This window comes from Suricata suricatta, chromosome 12, assembly GCF_006229205.1.
Source record: "Suricata suricatta isolate VVHF042 chromosome 12, meerkat_22Aug2017_6uvM2_HiC, whole genome shotgun sequence".
Taxonomy (NCBI): Eukaryota; Metazoa; Chordata; class Mammalia; order Carnivora; family Herpestidae; genus Suricata; species Suricata suricatta.
The window spans coordinates 105,487,377-105,505,897 of NC_043711.1; the positions used below are offsets into that span (position 1 = coordinate 105,487,377).

The following is an 18,521-nucleotide window of genomic DNA, read 5'->3' on the forward strand; positions in this document are numbered from 1 at the left end:
GGGGGCGGCCCGGCCAGCGCCTGCCGAGCTCACACGCCAGAGCTGCTCGCCTGCCGTCGGTTCAGGCAGGGCTCTGCCTTTAAAAACTACTTGGCTTCTTTTAAAAATGATAAGCCTGTAAGAGTTTGTGGGGACTTGGGGTTAGGACTTTCTGTGTGTGAGGCCCTGGCTGCGTGAAGCCAGCTGCAGAGCCAGCGGGGGGTGAGGGTGAGAGGCGGGCTGTGGGGCCGGAGAGGGCTCGGAAGAGAGCAATGCTGGCCTTTGGGATGGGGCGAGTGTGAGCAGGCGTGCGGAACCCCCGGCTGTGCTGTGCGGTGTGAGCACCAGAGCAGGGAGTGTGTGTGTGTGTGGGTCCGTGTGTGTCCGTGCCCGCCATCGACTGCTTGTCACTCACACACCTGTGCAGGCGGGCTCGGGATCTGACAGACAGGGTTAAATCCCGATTCCACCACTGAGCGACCATGTGGCTTGGTCCTTGGGGCCTCAGTTTTCCCACCTACAAAGTGGGGGCAGTGGGTTTGTGAAAATCATGCAGCTTGATGAACGTGACACACACACTGATGCCTGAGAAAGTGGCTCTTCATTGCGACAGTGGCAGTTCTGTGACTCCTTGGATTTCACGCGCCCACCAGCGGCTCACTCGGGAGCTCCCTGAAAGCCACGGCGCCCCAGCACGGCTGGCCCCCAAGGGGGCAGACTCAGCCCTCTGTCCACCTCAGGGCACCAGCCCTCCCTCCTGCGTGCCCCGCCTGGCACCTGGGGCAGGTGGGTGCCCAGTGCTCCCTGGCCCCCGCTGCAGGGTCTCCAGCCCCGCCTCTGAGCAGACGGCCGTGCCCCCTTTGGAACTTTGCTTGTTTTTAATGCTTGAAACAGCCTGCACCTCAGACCCATGGGCACGTTTACAGGCTTACTGGCTCCATGCGGTCCAGCCCCGTGCTCAGGGCAGAGTGGGGGCCTCAGCTCGCCTGTCTTCCTCTCCCCGCGTGCCCCACCTTCATGTCCTCACGGTGTCCCTGAGGACGCCGCGCTGGAGGGCATGTGGGTAAATCACGGAGGGTAAATCCATAGAGGACAGGGAGATGGCCACAGAGAGGCATTCTTTTCCAGTTCATTCCTCCAGAGTGTGGTCCCTCCCTTCAGGCCCCTCAGAGAGGAGCAGAGACCTCTCCCTGCCCCAGGGGGAGGAGCCGGAAAGGGGAAGAGAATTTCTCCCTCCCCAACACACACACCGCACACACGCACAGGCACCTGCCCACCTCAGCGGCCTCGATGTCTCTCCCCGCCCCAGGGGACGCGGAGCAGGACGTCATGCTGACCACAAAGGCCCCCAAGGCCACGGTGGGGGGCCTGAGCCCCTCCAAGGGCTACACCGTGCAGATCTTCGTGCTCACCGGCTCGGGGACCACCCTGCTGGCACGGAGGGAGTTTGTGAGTGAGTCCGCCATCCCCCCCGCCCCCCCGCCCCCGTGGAGCCCAGCCACCGAGCAGGCGCAGGTGGGAAGGAGCCGCACCCGGGCCCTGGCTGGCTGCAGCTGTGGCTCCCCACACGGCCCCCAGGCCCTGCTCCCACCCTAGGGGGTCCTGACAGCCCTCCACCCTCTCCGCAGTTGAGCAGTTGAAGAGTCACTCGGTGAGCAGGAGCGGCCGGAGGTCCCTGGGGGCAGCCCTGGAGCCCACGCCCGCCCACGTGGGGAGCCCAGCCCCTGAGCCCCCAGTCGCCTTGTCCCCAAGCCAAGACCCACCCACTCCTGGTGGCTCTGAGCGGGATAAGGGTAAGTCCCTGGGGAGGGAGCAACCTTCCGCTTCTGACGGTTTCTCTACACGCGGCCCGGGCTCCTCACGCGGGACCCCACACTCTAGCTGGGCCTGCAGCGTGCGTGCTGCTGCCCGGCTTCACGCAGATCACGGGGCGCAGGTCACTGCGGGGGCTACGCTCGGGCCCCAGTGCGCCTTGCTTCCTGCCTGCGTGTGGCAGGTGAGAGGTGACAGCTGTGCTCCCCCTCAGGACGGCTCAGCGAAGAGCAGCACCCACCCAGGGGCCCCGGGGCCAACGCCCCCTCTCAGTCTACCGTGGACCACGCCAGGGCCTCCGAGGGCAAGACCAAGCAGCCGGGTAAACAACCAGGGTGCCGCTCCCTTGTGAGGGGGCCCGTGAGGCCCTGCAGGCAGGGCTGTGCCCCCGTTAGACGGGGTCCCCTTGCACTTGGCCCGCCCAGGAGTCTTCACAAGGGGTCTGTCCCGGGTGTGGGGCCTCCGTGGAGGGCCTGTCTGTGCTGACTCTCAGGGAGCCCCCAGCCCGGCAGTGGCTGTGTCATCTCCAGAGAGCTCCTAGGTCAGGGAACAAGCCAGTGAGACCTCAGCCCGGAGCTGCCAGCCATGCCGGGCCCCACCCACCCCAAGGGGCACCCCCTTGGCTAGCCCCTACCCACTGGCCCCACATGGACAGCACACACAGGAGCACCGGGGACCTCATTAACCCTCTCTGGGGGGACTCGGAGGGCCAACGCAGGGACCAGCATTAACGTAGGGACTCGGCCAACCCCCTCACTGGAGGCCACCCCCCCCACCCCGCCCCAGAGAAGGTGATCCTGAGGGGCTGAAACCCAGCAGGGAGCTGCTGAGGGGGTTGTGGAGGTGTGGGCCGGGCCCAGCTCCTCACCGTCCCCCCGCACCCCCACCCAGCCAGCCCCCAGTTCCGCTGCACACCCGCCGTGCCGGTGGACATGATCTTCCTGGTGGATGGGTCCTGGAGCATCGGCCACCGCCACTTCCAGCAGGTCAAAGATTTCCTGGCCACTGTCATCGAGCCCTTTGACATCGGGCCAGACAAAGTCCAAGTTGGTGGGTACCGGCCCACTGCCTGCCTTGCGCCCCTGCCACCCCCTGCCCCCTTGTCCCCACAAGCCCTACCGCCCTGCGGGGGAGGCCCAGGGCCCCTGGGGAAACGGAAGGAGAGCCCGACCAGTGGTGTCACCCAGCAGCCAGCAGGGGGGCCCCCCGGGGGCACATTCTGGTGACCTCTCAGTGAGGAACACGGAGCTTCCCTGGCATCCTGGCGAGGCTGCCCAAGGGACAGGCGGCTTGCAGACGCGCACCTGCCCCGCTCACCACCCCACCCCCTCCCGCTGCAGGCCTGACGCAGTACAGTGGGGACCCCCGGACTGAGTGGGACCTCAACACCTTCAGGACCAAGGAGGACGTGTTGGCGGCTGTCCGCAGCCTCCGCTACAAAGGTGGAAACACGTTTACAGGTCAGCCTGGGCCCCCAGCCACCCCACCCTCCAGGGGCCGTTTCACGGGCCAGCCTCCCAGAAGTGGAAATTTGCATGTAAATCCAGCCAAGCTGTGCAGGTGCTGAGCCGGATGCACGCCTTTTAAAGGCAAATGTGTCCTTACTGACCTTTGATGAGAATGTGGGCTCCTGTCTCCCGTCGGCTGACCCTGGGTCTCATCCCCTGCCTCTGGGTGATCCCCTCGCCTGGAGGGGCCAGGGCTGCCTCGGTGGGCACTGTGCTGCGGTCGGTGGCCAGTGGGAGGGGCACCTGGGGCCGCACGCCCTTTACCTTCGCTGTGCCCAAGGTCTGGCCCTGACACATGTGCTGGAGCAGAACCTGAAGCCGGGAGCGGGGCCCCGTCCAGAGGTGGCCACGGTGGTCATTCTGGTGACAGACGGCAAGTCCCAGGACGATGCGCCTGCTGCTGGCCGCGTCCTCAGGGACCTGGGTGTCGACATCTTTGCTGTGGGTGAGTGGTCCCCGGCCCCCCGCTGGCATCCTCTCGGTGTGGCCGCAGGCCCAGTTTGCACCCCTGGCTCCACCCCGGGCCGGAGGCCTTGGCGCTCAAGGGGGCGCCTGACCGTGGAGCTCCCAGCCACACACCGCATGGACCTGGCCGCTGTGCCGTGTGCTCTACCCGCCGCCGGCCCCGTTCTGCTTGTGCCACCGGCCAGTTATCACCTCTGTCCCTTGAGGAGGGAACTGTGGATGTGGCTGGCGCCTTCTCGGGGCAGAGGGCCTCCTTGGTGCCCTGGACCCCTCGTGCTGGCGTGTCCCAGGCCCCAAGTCCACAGTGGGTCTGGGGGTTTGTGGGACTCTGAGAAGCACACTGGCCCCCCGCCCCCTGCCCCAAACCCCATAGAGACCCGGCAAGGCACAGCCGCAGGGGGCCTCCGGGAGCCCAGCCGCGGTCTCTCAGGGGCCGAGCAGGTGACCAGGCAGGGTGACTCAGCAAGGGGCGCGGCGGTCTCAGCTGTGAGATGGGCCACGGTGCGGAGGGGCGGGGCCGGGGCATCCTCACAGCTGGCCCCTGTGAGCAGGCGTGAAGAACGCGGACGAGGCGGAGCTGCAGCTCCTGGCGTCGCAGCCGCTGGACCTCACCGTCCACAACGTGCAGGGCTTCCCCCAGCTCGGCACCCTGGCCGGCCTGCTCAGCCGCCTCATCTGCCAGAAGGTCCGGGGCAGGAGCAGGGCCCCAGGTGAGCGGCAGGTGGTGGAGGCCGGGCAGCATCCCCCTCGCTGGCTGCAGCCCTGCCCGGCCCGGCCCCACCACTTGGGCGAAGGGACAGGGCGGTTGCGGCCCCTCTGTGGTACGCCCAGCACGCCCTCTCTCCCCGGTCTCAGTGCTCTGAGGGTGTCTGCAGCCCGGGCGACGCCTGCCCCTCCGGGAAGTGGCCGCCCACAGAGCAGGGAGAGCCGCTAACCTCGGACCATTCTCCCCCTGCCCGCAGCCACACCCACAGCGGGCGGCCCCGCCCCCGGCACCCTCTTCACTCCCACCAGCCTGGTCGTGACCCAGGTGACCTCCTCCAGCATCCACCTGTCCTGGACCCCAGCCTCCCAGCTGCCCCTCAAGTACCGGATTGTGTGGCAGCCTTCCAGGGGCGGCGCCCCCAGGGAGGTGAGCCGTGGCTCCCTGCCCCCCGGCGCACAGTCAGGGCCACGCGAGGCACAGGCGCGTGGAGAAAGAAGAGCATGGCAGGGGCTGCCCCACCAGACCCGCAGTGGCCACAGCGCCGGAGCCCCGAGGGCACGCTCAGGCGGCCGAGTGCGGAAGACGGGGTGCCCGCTGCTTGGTGGCCGGAGCCAGGGGTGCGGCCATGTGGGAAGCAAGGACGGACCACGGCCCCTACCAGAGCTGACTGTCTCCCTGCACCCCTGCGCCCACCCCCTGCACCCCTGCGCCCACCCCCAGCCCCACCGAGGCTCCTGTTGCAGGCGGTGGTGGAGGGGTCCACCTCGTCCATGGAGCTTCACAACCTGACGGCCGGCACGGAGTACCTGGTGTCTGTGTTCCCGGTCCTGGAGGCTGGGGTCGGGGACGGGCTGCGGCGCCTTTTGACCACAGGTGGGTGGGGGTTCAGGGGCTGCGCCACCTGCTGCCTCCCCTGGGAGCCCCACAGCAGCGAGGGCAGTGCCGCACACAGGCCCGGCCTCAGCCCGCCGCTGGGCTTCTCTGACCTTCCGTGTCCTCTTTTGAGCTGCTCAACCCTTTTTTTGTTCTTTAAATTTTTTTTTAACATTTATTTATTTTTGAGAGACAGAGAGACAGGTCATGAGCAGGGGAGGGGCAGAGAGAGAGGGAGACACAGAATCTGAAGCAGGCTCCAGGCTCTGAGCTGTCAGCACAGAGCCCGACGTGGAGTTCGAACCCACGAACTGTGAGATCATGACCTGAGCCGAAGTCGGAGGCTTAACCGACGGTGCCACCCAGGCACCGCCCCCGCTCAGGCGCCCCTACTCAAGCCTTTTTTGGAGCCCCCGCCCTAGCCGGCCTGCCACGAGCCCCCTGTGACACTGCTGGGATGTGACCACAGGTGCAGCTCACAAGCCTGAGACTCCACCGTTGCCAGTCTGGCCCCTGAGGCCACCGGTCCACTGCAGACCTCGTCCTCACCTGGGAGAAAATGTGTGCCCCTGGCCGCTGCCCCCGGCCCCTGGCAGCCTCCAGGCTGCTTTCTGCCTCATGGATCGGCCATCTCTCCACCTTCTGTGGCGGTGCAGGGCGTCTTCAAGGAGTTGCTAACCTTAGGGGCCCTGGCCCCCCCCTCAACCCAGGGCAGGTGGCCTTAGACAGAAACCCACAGGCAGCTGTGATTCCCCAGAGCTGTGAGCTGGCAGCTTGGCCCGAAGTGAAGTTTGGGCACAGAGACAGAATGGCCTGTGGGCCTTTCTTCCCGCCTGTCTCCCCGAGCAGGCAGCTCTGAGGCCGGCCCCAAGGTCTGCACTGACCCGGCCCTGCCATCTTTCGAACGAGGGGCCCCCTGGTTCTTGGGTAAGCTTTCTGCGAAGTGCTGCTTTCCTAAAGTGTCTGCCTCCCCCAGCGGCTCTGCCTCCGCCCCAGGCCCTGACCCTGGGCGCAGTGACACCCAGGACCATCCGCCTCGCCTGGCAGCCATCAGCCGGGGCCACACAGTACCTGGTGCGGTGCCGGTCAGCCTCCGCCAAGGGCCGAGAGAAGGGGAGAGAGGTTAGAGGCCAGCCCGGAGGGGAGGCGGAGGAGGGTGATGGGGGGCGGGGGGCAGGAGGGGTGGGGAGGGTGGCGGGCAGGGCTTGGCATGAGTGGTGCGTCCCTGCAGGTGCGGGTGGAGCAGCCCGAGGTGCTGCTAGACGGCCTGGAGCCCGGCAGGGACTATGATGTCTGGGTGCAGAGCCTGCGGGGGCCCGAGGCCAGTGAGGCACGGGGCATCCGTGCCAGGACCTGTGAGTGCCTCCCCGGGCAAGTGCCCCACTCTGGCTCCCCCCAGATTTCTACCAGGGAGGACCCAAGACCCCTCTGGTGCCCCCAGCAGCCCTAGCCACTGCCCACACACCCCATACACTTGGGGACAGGCCGCTGGCTGCCCCTGAGGCCTTGACACGCTCTGCAGCCACCCTCGAGCCCCCCAGACACCTCGGCTTCTCGGATGTGAGTCACGACTCAGCCCGTGTTTTCTGGGAGGGGGTCTCGAAGCCTGTGCGTCTGTTCAGGATCAGCTTCGTCTCCAGCGAGGGCAGCCACTCAGGGCAGGTGAGAGCAGAGCCTGCCCCCGGGCCCCTGAGGGGCGTGGTGTCCAGCAGCAATGAGCTGAACGGGGTGGGGAGGGACCCAGCACCCTCAGCGCCCCCGCCCCCCCATTCATGGCTGTCGGGTGTTGGCTGGGCGCCCAGGCTGTGGAGCAGCACTGACCATTGCCACCTGGGGGGGCCCTGTCTGCAGGGGTCGGGGGAGACCGCTGGGAGGCAAGGAATCCGACCAATGCACATAAATGACACCCACGATAAGCTGTGCAGGGTTCATGCAGTTGTGACAGGCTGGCTGCCCGCGGGGGGCGGGGGGGAGGCCCCGGGAGGCGCACGTGTGTGCTGGGCTCCCTGCTCCCAGTGCATGCTCACTCCCCCACTTGGGGGAGGTCACGGCCGTCCTGCTGGCGGGTCCCAGGCCTGGGTCTCCTTCCTGGCGGGGGCCGGCCCCTCCCTGGCTTGGGGAGTTGGCTCCAGGCCTCCACCCACGTGCCAGCTGGCTTGCAGGTGGAGGTTCCCGGCAACGCCACCTCGGCCACCCTGGGCCCTCTGTCCTCCTCCACCGCGTATTCTGTCCGTGTCACCTGCGTCTACCCCGGGGGCGGCTCCTCCACGCTGACCGGCCGCCTGACTACACGTGAGTGGGCTGAGGTTGCGGCAGGGTCCCCAGGCCGGCTCCATGCCTCTGCCCGGTGGGTGGTTCTCGGTGACACGTAGCTGGTCCAAACAGTGCTGAGCCAGGGGCCACATGTGCCCGGACAGGTGTGATGATGGGGTGCAGGCCCTCGAGGGCATGACTCGGCACCACTAGAAGCAGGGCTCATGCCCCGCCTGCAGCTGGGTCCTGGGAAAAGGGGGAAAATGTGGGCATGGCTGCTGGGTGGGGCCTGGGGGTCCCCTCTGTCCCCCACGGGGCAGTCGCTCCGAAGTGTGGACCTGCGTCAGTGAAACCTTCACGGGCACGTTAGGATGGTTCCCGTGAGTCATGAGGCTGGGGTGTGGAGGCCGCCTCCGCATGGCATCGGCTTCTCCAGGCCCCATCCCCCTGCCTCAGTCCCCCACCCCGTCTTCCAGGGAAAGTCCCTAGCCCGAGTTGGCTCTCGGTGACGGAGCTCCCTGGGGACAAGGTTCAGCTGGAGTGGACGGCCACAGCGGCATCTGGTGTGCTTGTCTACCAGATCAAGTGGACGCCCCTGGGAGACGGGGAGCCCCATGAGGTGTGGGAGGGGAGAGGAGGGTCACCCCCCAAGCCCAGCTCTGGGAAGGCTCAGACCCTGGCGCTCCCTCCCAGGGGCGGCTGCCTGCCGTCGGCCTGCGAGCGGAGCCCCAGGGAGAGGACGCCTGTCCCTCCTCTCCACAGATCTCTGTCCCAGGGACCCAGGGCACAGCTGTCCTGCCTGGCCTGCACAGCCACTTGGAGTATGAGATCACCATCCTGGCCTACTACAGGGATGGGGCCCGCAGCGACCCTGTGTCCGTCCGCTACACCCGCTGTAGGTGACCGCTGCTCTGCCCCTCGGCTGTGCGCAGAGCAGGAGCAGCCCAGAGGGACCCCAGACTCTCTCAGTTCCGGGGGCCCGGGACCTCCAACTCCAGAACCATTGACAGGCTGCTCCCCGAGTCCCTGGCCCTCTGGCCTGACCACTGGGGTCCACGGGCTCCCCTGAGCCCTCCAGGCAGGTGTTCGGGGGCAGCTGCCAAAGTTTTGAGTCACCTGGTATGACAGGACTGTCCTGGAGCTGACCCGGTGTCAAGCGGGAGGGTGGGGGCAGGGGTGCAGGCGCAGACCCCCGCGGGGCAGGCTGGCCATCCTCGGGCCCCGCCTGAGCCCCCCGAGTGGTGCCTGCCTCACAGCGCACCGGAGCCCGCCCTCTGACCTGGCCCTGGTGCCCCAGGCCCCCGACAGCCTGCGCGTCAGCTGGACGCCCCCTGGCGGCCACGTCCTGCACTACCGGCTCACCTACGCGCTGGCCTCGGGCTCGGGGCCCGAGAAGTCGGTGGGTCTCCGCGGAGCAGGGAGGCCATGGCCCGTCATGGGCACAGCGGGGGAGGCACAGCTCTTCTGTGACCGGACGCAGACAACTGGGAGCAGAGACACTCCCGAGGGGGCGGCTTAGGTGACCGTGTGCCCTCTCCCTAGATTTCTGTTCCGGGACCCAGCAGCCACGTAACGCTGCCCAACCTGCTGGCAGCCAGCACGTACAGGGTCCTGGTCTCCGCGGTCTACGGAGGTGGGGAGAGCGTGGCTGTGTCTGCTGTGGGCAGCACAGGTGAGTGGGCACCAAGACCCCCAGGCCCCGTCCAGGCCGCAGACCCGCACACCCAGCCAGGCCCCAGGGAACCTAGAACCAGGGACCTCGGCCCCAGGCCCGGCCAGCAGGCTGTGGAGAGCACTGCAGAGCAACCAGAAGGGAATAGGGGTTTCTGTCGGACAGCACAGCCACCAGCCCGAGGGGGAGGACCGTACCCATCAACGAAATGGGTGCAGGCTGGTGTGGCTGGGGCCCTGCCAGCCATGCTCACAGCTGGTGGCTGCGACCAGGCTGGTGACTCTCCGGCCTGCATCCTGGGGGTGCAGGCAGTGTCCGGCCCGGCGTTCTGGGGGTGCAGGCAGCGTGTGGCCCGCTAGGCATCCCGGGCAAGCTGGAGGTGCATCACAGCGAGGGGCATAGGGAGGCCACTTAGGGAGGCCCGGGCTGGCCTCCCTCGACACCCATAGGACAGGGACTGGCCTCAGTCAGCCCTGGGGGACGGCCACCCACAGGCAGGACTGACTCAGAGGACACACTACAGAACAGAGGACCCCTCAGGGCACTCAGCTGGGCCACTCCAGCCTCCCCCTGTGTCCCCTCCATGGGGCTATCTAGTTGTGGCTTGAATGCCTCCGGGGATGGGGGTCTCCCTACCCCGTGGGGCCTTTACCGCCGGGAACAACTTCTAAGCACCCACTGTGCACCTGGTGGGGGGAGGTCTGCACAGCCAGGCACCTGGTCAGCGTGTCCCCACGTTGGCAGGTCCTCAGGTCAGGGTGTCCCAAGTCAGCGTGCCCCCAGGTCGACATGTCCTCAGGTGGAGATGTCCCCAGGTTGAGGTCTCCCCAGGTCGGTATGTCCCCAAATTGAGATGTCCTGTGGTCACTGCGTCCCCAAGTTGAGGGTCCCCAGGTCAGCATGTGCCCAGGTCAGCATGTCCCCAAGTCAACCTGTCCCCAGGTCGGTGTGTTCATCTCCCTGGCCTTGCCACCTGGGGCACATTGGGTGGCCAGTAAACTCAGGGTTTGGCACCCAGTGGGAGCACCCTGGGTGCGTGCTGTCTTGGGGGGTGGCAGTGAGGTCCCTGAGGGCGCGGGGCACCATGCCCGTCCCTTCCCTGAGGTGTGGGGACTGCAGGCTGAAGACCAGCAGCTCCGGCGCATCTGCAGACCTCGGGGCAGGACGCTCCCCGGGGGGCCCATGCCCGGCTGACCCTGACTGTCTCCTTGTTGCGTCCCAGCAGCCTGCCCTGCCCTCAGCCCAGACGGTCCCCTCCCAGGTAGGCCTGCCCTTGTGTGACGGCTGAGCCCGCTCCCCACCGCCCACCTGTCCGCCCTTCCTCTGGGGAAGGTGCCCTGGGGCCCCCACCCACCACAAAGGGGCAGTGACAGGGAACCGAGGTCCTGTGGTCGCTGGAGGCGCCAGTCAGGACTCACTTGTGCAGGAGTGAGAGTGGAGCGGCGCCAGTGCTTTGTTCCTGCCTCACAGTCGAGGTTCCTGATGCTTGTCCACGGTCACAGCTGGACACGGACGAGCAGGGACAAAGCCTGGGTCCAGTACGGCCTCCTGGAGGCTCTGCTGACCGGGAGCGGGGTGAAGGGCCCAGCACAGGGGTCCTTCGGTGTCTTCAGAGCGTCGTGGTCTGCGACGCTCCCAGACTCAGGGCTGACGGGAGGGCCGCCTGTGGTCAGGCAGATGTGTGCAGAGCTCGGGCGGTGGAGGCCTGCGTCTCCAGGGCCATGGGGGCTGTGAGGCAGCGCCGCTCCTGGCCGGGCGCTGAGGCTTCTCTGTCCCCACTCTGCTCCGCCCCCGGCCTTGGCCACGCTGAGCACCCAGTGAATAAGACTTCTTGTTCACTTTGCGCCCTTAGTGTCACAGAAGGTGCAGGTGCTTGGAGCCCGCTGGACGGGGCGGGGTTGTGACCGACCGCGCGCCCTCGCCTCTGCCGGGCATGGGGTCACACACGGAGGGTCGTGGGAGGCCAGCGGGTGGGCACCCTGAGTACGCATCCACCTGTGGTCCCCATGTTCACCTTCTTCCCGTCCCTGGGTGCCCTGCCTCTGCGTCCCCTCCCCGCCCCTCCCCTCCTCTTCCCTGTTGTCTTCTCCTTGTGTCCCGCCCCCCGGCCCTCACCTTGTGTCTCTGATCATCCCCCCGTGTTGCTGCCTGTGCCAGGCTTTGACCTCATGGCGGCCTTCGGCCTGGTGGAGAAGGAGTACGCGTCCGTCCGCGGCGTCGCCATGGAGCCCTCTGCCTTCGGCCGCGCCAGGACCTTCACGCTCCTCAGGGACGCGCAGCTGACGCGCCGGGCCAGGTGGGAGGGCGAGGGCGGACCGTGGCCGAGAGGGGGCAGCTGTGCAGTGGGGGTGGGTCCGGGGCGTCCCACCGCCCCGTCCCCCAGAGCCAGCCAGTCGGACCTCCCGGCCAGCACAGCTTGTGGGTGGGATGTGGCCCAAGCACCGGTCAGACTTGCAGGCTCCGCCCGGAGGCGGTCTCCCTTGGAGAGCCCCAAGCTCAGGGGGGCTCTGATCAGACCCATCGATCGGCAAATACCGGGGCTGCCCTGTGCCCACATCTGATGCCCACCCGCCTGCCCCTGTTTGTGGGGAGATCGTGAATCCGAATCGGAGCTTGTGACGTGCACAGCAAAATCTTTTCTTAACTTAATATGTTGTAAGGTATTGATGCAGTCATATGCCCTGTTACGAACATTGGAAAAATACAAGAGAGATAATTTTACAAAACTCAGCCAACACTGCTAAGATTCAGGACTTTCTCCCCAGTCCAGTGGACACAGCAGGGCGGCCTCACCACTGACCTCAGGGCCCTCTGCCCCGGCCCCGGCCCGGTCCTGCGTGAGCACCTCCCTCAGGTGGCGCACACCTGTCACTTCTGCTGCGATGGCTGGAGCCTGTCCCAGTCTCGGTGGCCCCGCCTCCCATCTGAGCTTTACAGTGGGGTTCGAGCCCCGCGGCCCTCACTCCGGCCCAGAGCAGACCCTACCTGGACGCCAACACCGTCTTTGCTGTGGGGGCAGCTCTCCGCGGTCACCCCTTTTCTGCACGTGCCGGCCCTGTCCCGGGGCGGGGCCGTGAGAGCTGCTGCCAATGGCGCCTCGGACTCCTAAGAGGAGAAAGGGTCCCTCCCTGTAATGGGGTCAGGAAGGCTCCCCAAGAAAGTGGCAGACAGATAAGGGCAGGGAGACAATGCGGAAGGGAAGGGCCTCAGAAAGAAGGAGCAGGCTGTGCCAAGGCCCTGGGGTCAGTCTGCTTAAAGAACCGCAGGAATGGGCAGGGCTGGGTCTTTTGGGCTCTTGCTTATCCTGAGAGGACAGGAAGGGCAAGGACAAGGCTGTAGGCCCCTGGGAACAGTTTCACTGGGTGACCTAACACCCTGTTCCCCGCCCTTCCCAGCCCTCAGCATGCCGCGGGGCCCTGGCCCTGAGCACTCCCACAAGCCAGTGGGAGCGACTCCTGAGGGCAGGGCTGCATGTGGGCTCCTGGCAGGCCCGGAGCCCCTCCTGCTGCGCCTCCTTGACCTGTCTTCTCCTTGGTGGCCCCTGCCTAGGATTGTCGTGAACACTGGCTGTGCCAGGGCAGCCTTGGGTCCCCGCCAGGCCTCTGGGGGCAGGTGGCTGTGGGCTGCATCCTCAGGGCACACCTTGTCAGACCCCCACCAGCCCGGGGCACCTCTGCCCCTTGTCCCCCCTTGTTACTATTGGGGAGTGGACGCAGGAGGGGCCCGGCGTGGTCATGGACCCCTCTCTGCAGCCCTGCTGTCTGGGCGGCGGCGGGACCCCGCCTCCTCCCAGCCTGCAGCAGCCCTCACCTGTGCCCCGACAGTGACATTCACCTGGCCGCCCTCCCGCCAGAGCACACGGTCGTCTTCCTGCTTCGCCTGCTGCCGGAGACGCCCCGCGAGACCTTTGCGCTGTGGCAGATGACAGCCGAGGACTCCCGGCCTGTCCTGGGGGTCCTGCTGGATGGTCAGCCCGGAGGCAGGGTGGCGGGCCCAGGGCTGCGGGTCCCGAGCGGCCCTGCCTCCAGGCCAGGCTGGGGGCCACCCTCATCGGGAGGCGGGAGTCCCCAACAGGGGCCGTGTCTGTAGCTCGGGTCCCTGAGGCTTGGGGTGCACTTGGCTTTGCATGCTGCCCTATCATGGGGCTGTCCCGTTCTGCCTTGGGGGTCTCATGCATTCCTCACCCCTCCCCTGCAGCCGGCAGGAAGTCTCTGACCTACTTCAACCACAACCCCAGGGCCACCTTGCAAGAGGTCACCTTTGACCAGCCCGAAGTGAGGAGGATATTCTTTGGAAGCTTCCACAAGGTCCTGGAAGATTCCTGAAAGACCAAAGTGCACTTCCCCTAAGACCGTCCCCTGCTCCCCAGGTTCTGGAGCAGACCTCCCCCACAGGTCCCTGCAAGACGTGCCTGCCTCCCAACCGTAGGCTGGCTCCTCCCCCCGGCCCTCCCATTTTCCTCGGAGGTCATGTTGTCCTGCCCAGGCCTCTATGACAGGTGTCTCAGTCTGGGTCAGAGAGCATCTAGCCCTCCCAGGTCCCAGGGGTCCCTGGGAGGGGTCTGCAACAGGTGTAATCTCCTCCATTTTATAAAGGGAAAACTGAGGCCCAGTGAGGGGGGTGTCCCACTAGACCCGGGATGGAGTCAGGATCCTGACCCCCAGGTAATGGGCCCTCTCCTCCCCGCCCTGGCCTGGTCTTGCGGGCAGAGATGGGCGCCCGCCCTGCCAGGGCTGCAGGGGAACCCCTAGTGGTGTCTGTCTGGCAGGTGCACGTGGCCGTGGGCCGCTCCAAGGTCAGGCTCTACGTGGACTGCCGGAAGGTGGCCGAGAGTCCCGTGGAGGAGGCAGGCAGCCCACCTGTGGCCGGCTTCGTCACGCTGGGGCGGTTGGCCAAGGCACGTGGCCCCCGGAGCACTTCAGCCCCAGTGAGTAGGGGCCTCGTCCTGCTGGACCGGGCTGGAGGGGCCACAGCAGACCATGTCTGGCTGACCCACTCCGCATTGTAGCTCCAGCTCCAGACGCTGCAGATTGTGTGCAGTGACTCCTGGGCAGAGGAGGACACATGTTGTGAGCTCCCGGCATCGGTAGGTGGGCCAGTGCCTGCCAAGGGCGCAGAGTCTGGGGTAGACAGGATGTGCATCAGCACGGTGCAGGGAGAAATCATGGCAGGCTTCCTGAAGAGGTGGCCTGTGGGCCAGAGCCAGAACCCTGGGCAGCTGCATACCAGTGTCCCGAGGCCCCAGGAGCCAAGGAAGGCTGGAATGTGTCGGGAAGCCCCCAGCTGCAGGGGTGGCCACTGCCACGTACTCAGGGGCCACTTCCCTTCTTTGTGGGCACGGTGGGGTGTAGACACCTGGCCAGGAAGGGGCTCATCCAGCAAAGCCAGAGGGACTGCCAGAGACTCAGGCGGCCTCCGCGCCATGAAGACGTGGGCAGGGGTCCTCACACTGTGCTCACACTGGGCTTGGGACGCCTGAGGACTGGGAGGGACTGGGAGAGGGCCCACGCAAGGCAGCTGGGGGGTGGACACTGCGGTCGGGTCCCCGCCCCTCACTCCCAGCCTCCCCAGCGTTCTGGAACCCGGGTGTCTGGGGCTGTCCCAGCTCTAAGTCAGACAAGAACAGATAGGGGTCCACTAAATGAGTGGGGTCCGCTTTCTCCCAGAAGGATGCAGACACCTGCCCTGCCTTCTCCTCCTCCTGCACCTGCTCCTCACGGACCCCGGGGCCCCCGGGGCCCCAAGGACCTCCGGTGAGTCCATCCTCTGCTCCTTCACACCACCGAGCAGCCGAGCCAGCCTGCCGCAAAGACGGGGTGTGCTCACAAGCCCCCTCCCAGCCGCCTCATCCACCTGCCTCCTGAGACCCCCTCCTCCAGGAAGCCTCTCCTTCCCTCCGGCCTTCCTCCCCTGAACCAGCCCTGCTGGTGGGGGGGTGGCCCGGGCCCAGTCAGTCTGTAGCACCGTGCTGGTGGTGGCCGGTGTGTGTGACGTGGCCTGGCAGGGAGTCACAGCCATGTGGGCGGCTTCTGTCCTGGGTACTCTGGCTGCGGGCCACCCCCCATGGGTGGGGCCACCGTCTCTGCCGCCCCGAGGCTCCAGGGCCTGTGCTGTGGGAAGGCCGGCCTGGCCACCCCAGACCTCACCAGATGGGGGCCGGGATTTGAGCGAAGACCGGCCAGAACTGGAGATGGCTGTGCCCGGTGGCTGTGGGTGGAAGGGTGGGCAGACACCGCCTCGGAAGACCCTCCCCTCCTCCACCTGAACTGGGGGACTGTAGTCCTGGTGGCAATGCTGCGGGGCCCTTGAGCGGCCCCCAAGGCTCAGCCCGGTCATGCCCTTGCAGGGCCTCCCTGGAAGGAACGGACTCCCGGGAGATCAGGGCTCCCCAGGCCCCAGGGTGAGTTGTCGGGGCCCCTGTGGGGATGGAGGGTGGAGCCCCACTGCCAGAAGCCAAGGGCCCTGCCCAGGAGGGGCCAGCTCCCCACCCCACATCCCAGAAACTGCACCTGTCGCTGACCTTGAGCAGTCTGACAGGTGGAATTGTTGGATTTCTCCTACAGCAGCTCCAGCAGCCTGTAGAAGGTGCTGGTTGGACAAATGTCCTTGGAATCCTTGCCACAGGGTTATTTCTCATATTAATTCCTGGGATCACTCCATAGACTGTGGCGGTTAGCCACGCGTCTGATCCGCACCGTGACTGGATGGCCCCCGCTGGCGTGGGGACAGACACGTTTTGCTGTGTGACAGTCATCCCTGCGTATTCCTATTTTATCAGGACATTTAAAAGTCAGGGGTGGAGAGTGAGCTCCGGGGCCGCCTCAGCCGGACACAGCCGAGTAACCATTTTTGCCGGAGCTCAGCTTGGAGGGATTTTCGCATATTCCCAGCACCGAGCCTTTCTTGCCTCCAGTAAACCAGGCGTTTATCCCGCATTCACTGCTGCGGGGTTCAGTTTCTCACTGGTGTTCATACATGCGAATGTCTGCAGTCTCCTTTATGGAGTCTGGCGCATGTATATGCTTCGGTCATGAAAATTCTCTGAAAGCATCGATTTCCCCTGGAATCTCAGACGGTGGGGTGGACCCGGCAGACGCTCCAGCAAGGATGGAGTCTGGTGCTGGCCCGTCCGGGTCGGCTCTGCCACAGGGCTTTCTGTGCCCCTCCTGGTCGGGAAGGGAAAGCGGGGTCGCCGGCTCCGTGACCTGGAGAAGGGGCCTCGGTCAATCCCTGGCTGGGGATAGAGCAGGCCCCCTCCCAGGGTGGGCGGTGAGGGGCCTGGGTCCGCTGTCAGCGGGAGGGCCAGGGGACCCTTCTCAGCCTCTCCCTCACCTGTGTCTCTGCAGGGAGAGCCCGGGCCACCTGGACAGATGGGACCTGAGGGTCCTGGGGGTCAGCAGGGGTCACCAGGGACCCAGGGCCGAACCGTGCAGGGACCAGTGGTAGGTGCTGCCTCCCCTCCCCCTCCCCCTCCCCTTGCCCCCCACCCCAGACAAACTGGGTCCCTTTCTTCTCCAGGGTCCGCCAGGGGTCAAAGGGGAGAAGGGGGACCACGGGCCCCCAGGCTTGCAGGTAATGGGGTCAGACGCCGCCCCGGGCGCATGCGCAGGGAGGGCACGGGCTGGGGACTGGGTCTCGGGGATGGGGTCTTAGCCTGGCCAGCTGTCTCTGTTCCCTTCTAGGGCCATCCTGGTCACCAGGGTCCCCCTGGGAAGGTCGGCCTCCAGGGACCTAAGGTGGGAGAGAAGCCTGCAGTGTGTGTGGGGGGTGTGTGTCAGAGGCTGTGGGGGGGTCTCAGAGGCTGCGGGGAGTCTCAGAGGCCGCGGGGGCAGGGGCCTGACCAGCAGGAAGGGGAGGGTGGTCACTGCTCTGGGCCAAAGCTCGGCCCTGAGCTTGGCTCTCCTCACCCCTTTTGTAGGTATGGGTCACTGGGTGCTGGGTTCTGCCCGTGGGGGTGACATGGGCCACCGTGGTAGGGGCGTGTGGGGGCACCAGGCCACCCTCTGCCCCAGCCTACCCCATCGTCTGTCCTCAGGGAACGAGGGGTCTGGAGGGGAGTGCTGGCCTGCCTGGACCTCCAGGCCCGAGGGTAGGTCCTCCTGAGAGGCTCCCCCACCTCCTGGGGCTGAACAGAGCAGTGTCTGCCCTGTGGCTGCAGCCCCGCCCCTGCAGGTGACCTGGGGAGGCCTCTGTCTGCTGGGCTGGAACCTGGTGGGGCTCCCGGGTAGGCCGAGGAAGGGTGGACGGGTGAGGCTGGCAACAGGGACGTGACCATCTCCTTCCCTGCGGCCTCCCTGAGAAGCACCTCCCCTCCCCAACCTGTGGTTCCCGGGGCCCATGCTGGGCTCAGTGCCAGGAGCCACCCCCCCCCCCCCCGCCCCGGGGTCAGGGGGATGACAGTGGTCACACAGGAGACGCTTTAGTGAAGACTCAGTGCCTCTGGGTGGGGGTGGGCCTGGGCAAGCTCCGAGGCAGGTGAGGAGGAGGGGGGAGGCAGGGCTGGAGAGGGGAGAGCCACACCCTCTGCACCCCTGCAGGGCTTCCAGGGCGAGGCCGGGGCCAGGGGCGCTGGAGGGCTGCGAGGACCCCCGGGGGCTGTGGGGCTCACGGTAAGTGCCCTTCCCACCTGCCAGCCAGACAGCATCAGCGGGAGGCAGGGGAGGGGGCGCAAATGTTAGTAAATGTCTCCTTCCCACCCCATGGGGCCACTTTGTAGGTCTGGAGCTCACCCGGAGCAGAGGAAGGGGTCAGGGAGCGGGGGCCGGGGCTACGGGCCCCAGGGTGGGGGGCAGGCCCGGTCCCAGCTGCGGGGGACTCGGTGCCGCCAGCGCCCCAGCACCAGGCTCTGCCCCCCACCTTCTGAGAGTCAGGAGCTGCTGCCCCCCCCAGCATGCAGCCCTCACCGGGCCCAGGACCCACCCAGGCACATGGATTCTCTGTGCTGACCCGCTTTCCTCTCTCTCCTCCATTTCAGGGGCTGCCAGGACCCAAAGGGGAGCGAGGAGAGAAGGTGAGTGAGGTCCCGTCCAGGGTCCAGGAACTTCCAGGGGAGTGTGCAGAGGCACCAGCCCCCACGCCACTGGGCACAGCACTCAGCTAGTGGCCCATCTCTCCTGCAGGGGGAGCCCCAGGCCCTGGCCGCCATCTACCAGCTCGTGAGCCAGGCCTGTGAGTCGGCCATCCAGGGTGAGTGGTGCGGCTTCCTTGTGAGAACCCCAGAGTCCCCCGACCCCCACCCCGGGACCCCCTGCAG

At 66.6% G+C, this 18,521-nt stretch overlaps 1 protein-coding gene across 4 annotated transcripts in view; it reads left to right on the forward strand.

The window, feature by feature from the left end:
* The window catches only part of COL20A1 (collagen type XX alpha 1 chain), a 26,237-nt gene that overhangs the window by 6,118 nt on the left and 1,598 nt on the right, over positions 1-18,521 (forward strand). Inside the window, exons 3-34 of one of the 4 annotated variants that reach the window (XM_029918533.1) lie at positions 1,289-1,432; positions 1,608-1,772; positions 2,006-2,113; positions 2,683-2,841; positions 3,132-3,251; positions 3,580-3,744; positions 4,316-4,474; positions 4,727-4,896; positions 5,214-5,343; positions 6,320-6,465; positions 6,575-6,698; positions 6,866-7,005; positions 7,506-7,635; positions 8,073-8,215; positions 8,359-8,491; positions 8,853-8,995; positions 9,139-9,268; positions 10,491-10,529; positions 11,426-11,564; positions 13,093-13,235; positions 13,466-13,575; positions 14,037-14,195; positions 14,277-14,354; positions 14,935-15,021; positions 15,615-15,668; positions 16,615-16,710; positions 16,787-16,840; positions 16,951-17,004; positions 17,304-17,357; positions 17,806-17,877; positions 18,243-18,278; positions 18,388-18,454. In XM_029918533.1, coding sequence (XP_029774393.1) covers positions 1,289-1,432; positions 1,608-1,772; positions 2,006-2,113; positions 2,683-2,841; positions 3,132-3,251; positions 3,580-3,744; positions 4,316-4,474; positions 4,727-4,896; positions 5,214-5,343; positions 6,320-6,465; positions 6,575-6,698; positions 6,866-7,005; positions 7,506-7,635; positions 8,073-8,215; positions 8,359-8,491; positions 8,853-8,995; positions 9,139-9,268; positions 10,491-10,529; positions 11,426-11,564; positions 13,093-13,235; positions 13,466-13,575; positions 14,037-14,195; positions 14,277-14,354; positions 14,935-15,021; positions 15,615-15,668; positions 16,615-16,710; positions 16,787-16,840; positions 16,951-17,004; positions 17,304-17,357; positions 17,806-17,877; positions 18,243-18,278; positions 18,388-18,454 — 3,651 coding nt within the window. The remainder of the gene's footprint in view (positions 1-1,288; positions 1,433-1,607; positions 1,773-2,005; positions 2,114-2,682; positions 2,842-3,131; positions 3,252-3,579; positions 3,745-4,315; positions 4,475-4,726; positions 4,897-5,213; positions 5,344-6,319; positions 6,466-6,574; positions 6,699-6,865; positions 7,006-7,505; positions 7,636-8,072; positions 8,216-8,358; positions 8,492-8,852; positions 8,996-9,138; positions 9,269-10,490; positions 10,530-11,425; positions 11,565-13,092; positions 13,236-13,465; positions 13,576-14,036; positions 14,196-14,276; positions 14,355-14,934; positions 15,022-15,614; positions 15,669-16,614; positions 16,711-16,786; positions 16,841-16,950; positions 17,005-17,303; positions 17,358-17,805; positions 17,878-18,242; positions 18,279-18,387; positions 18,455-18,521) is intronic. The other 3 variants (XM_029918535.1, XM_029918534.1, XM_029918536.1) reach the window with 3 other exon arrangements.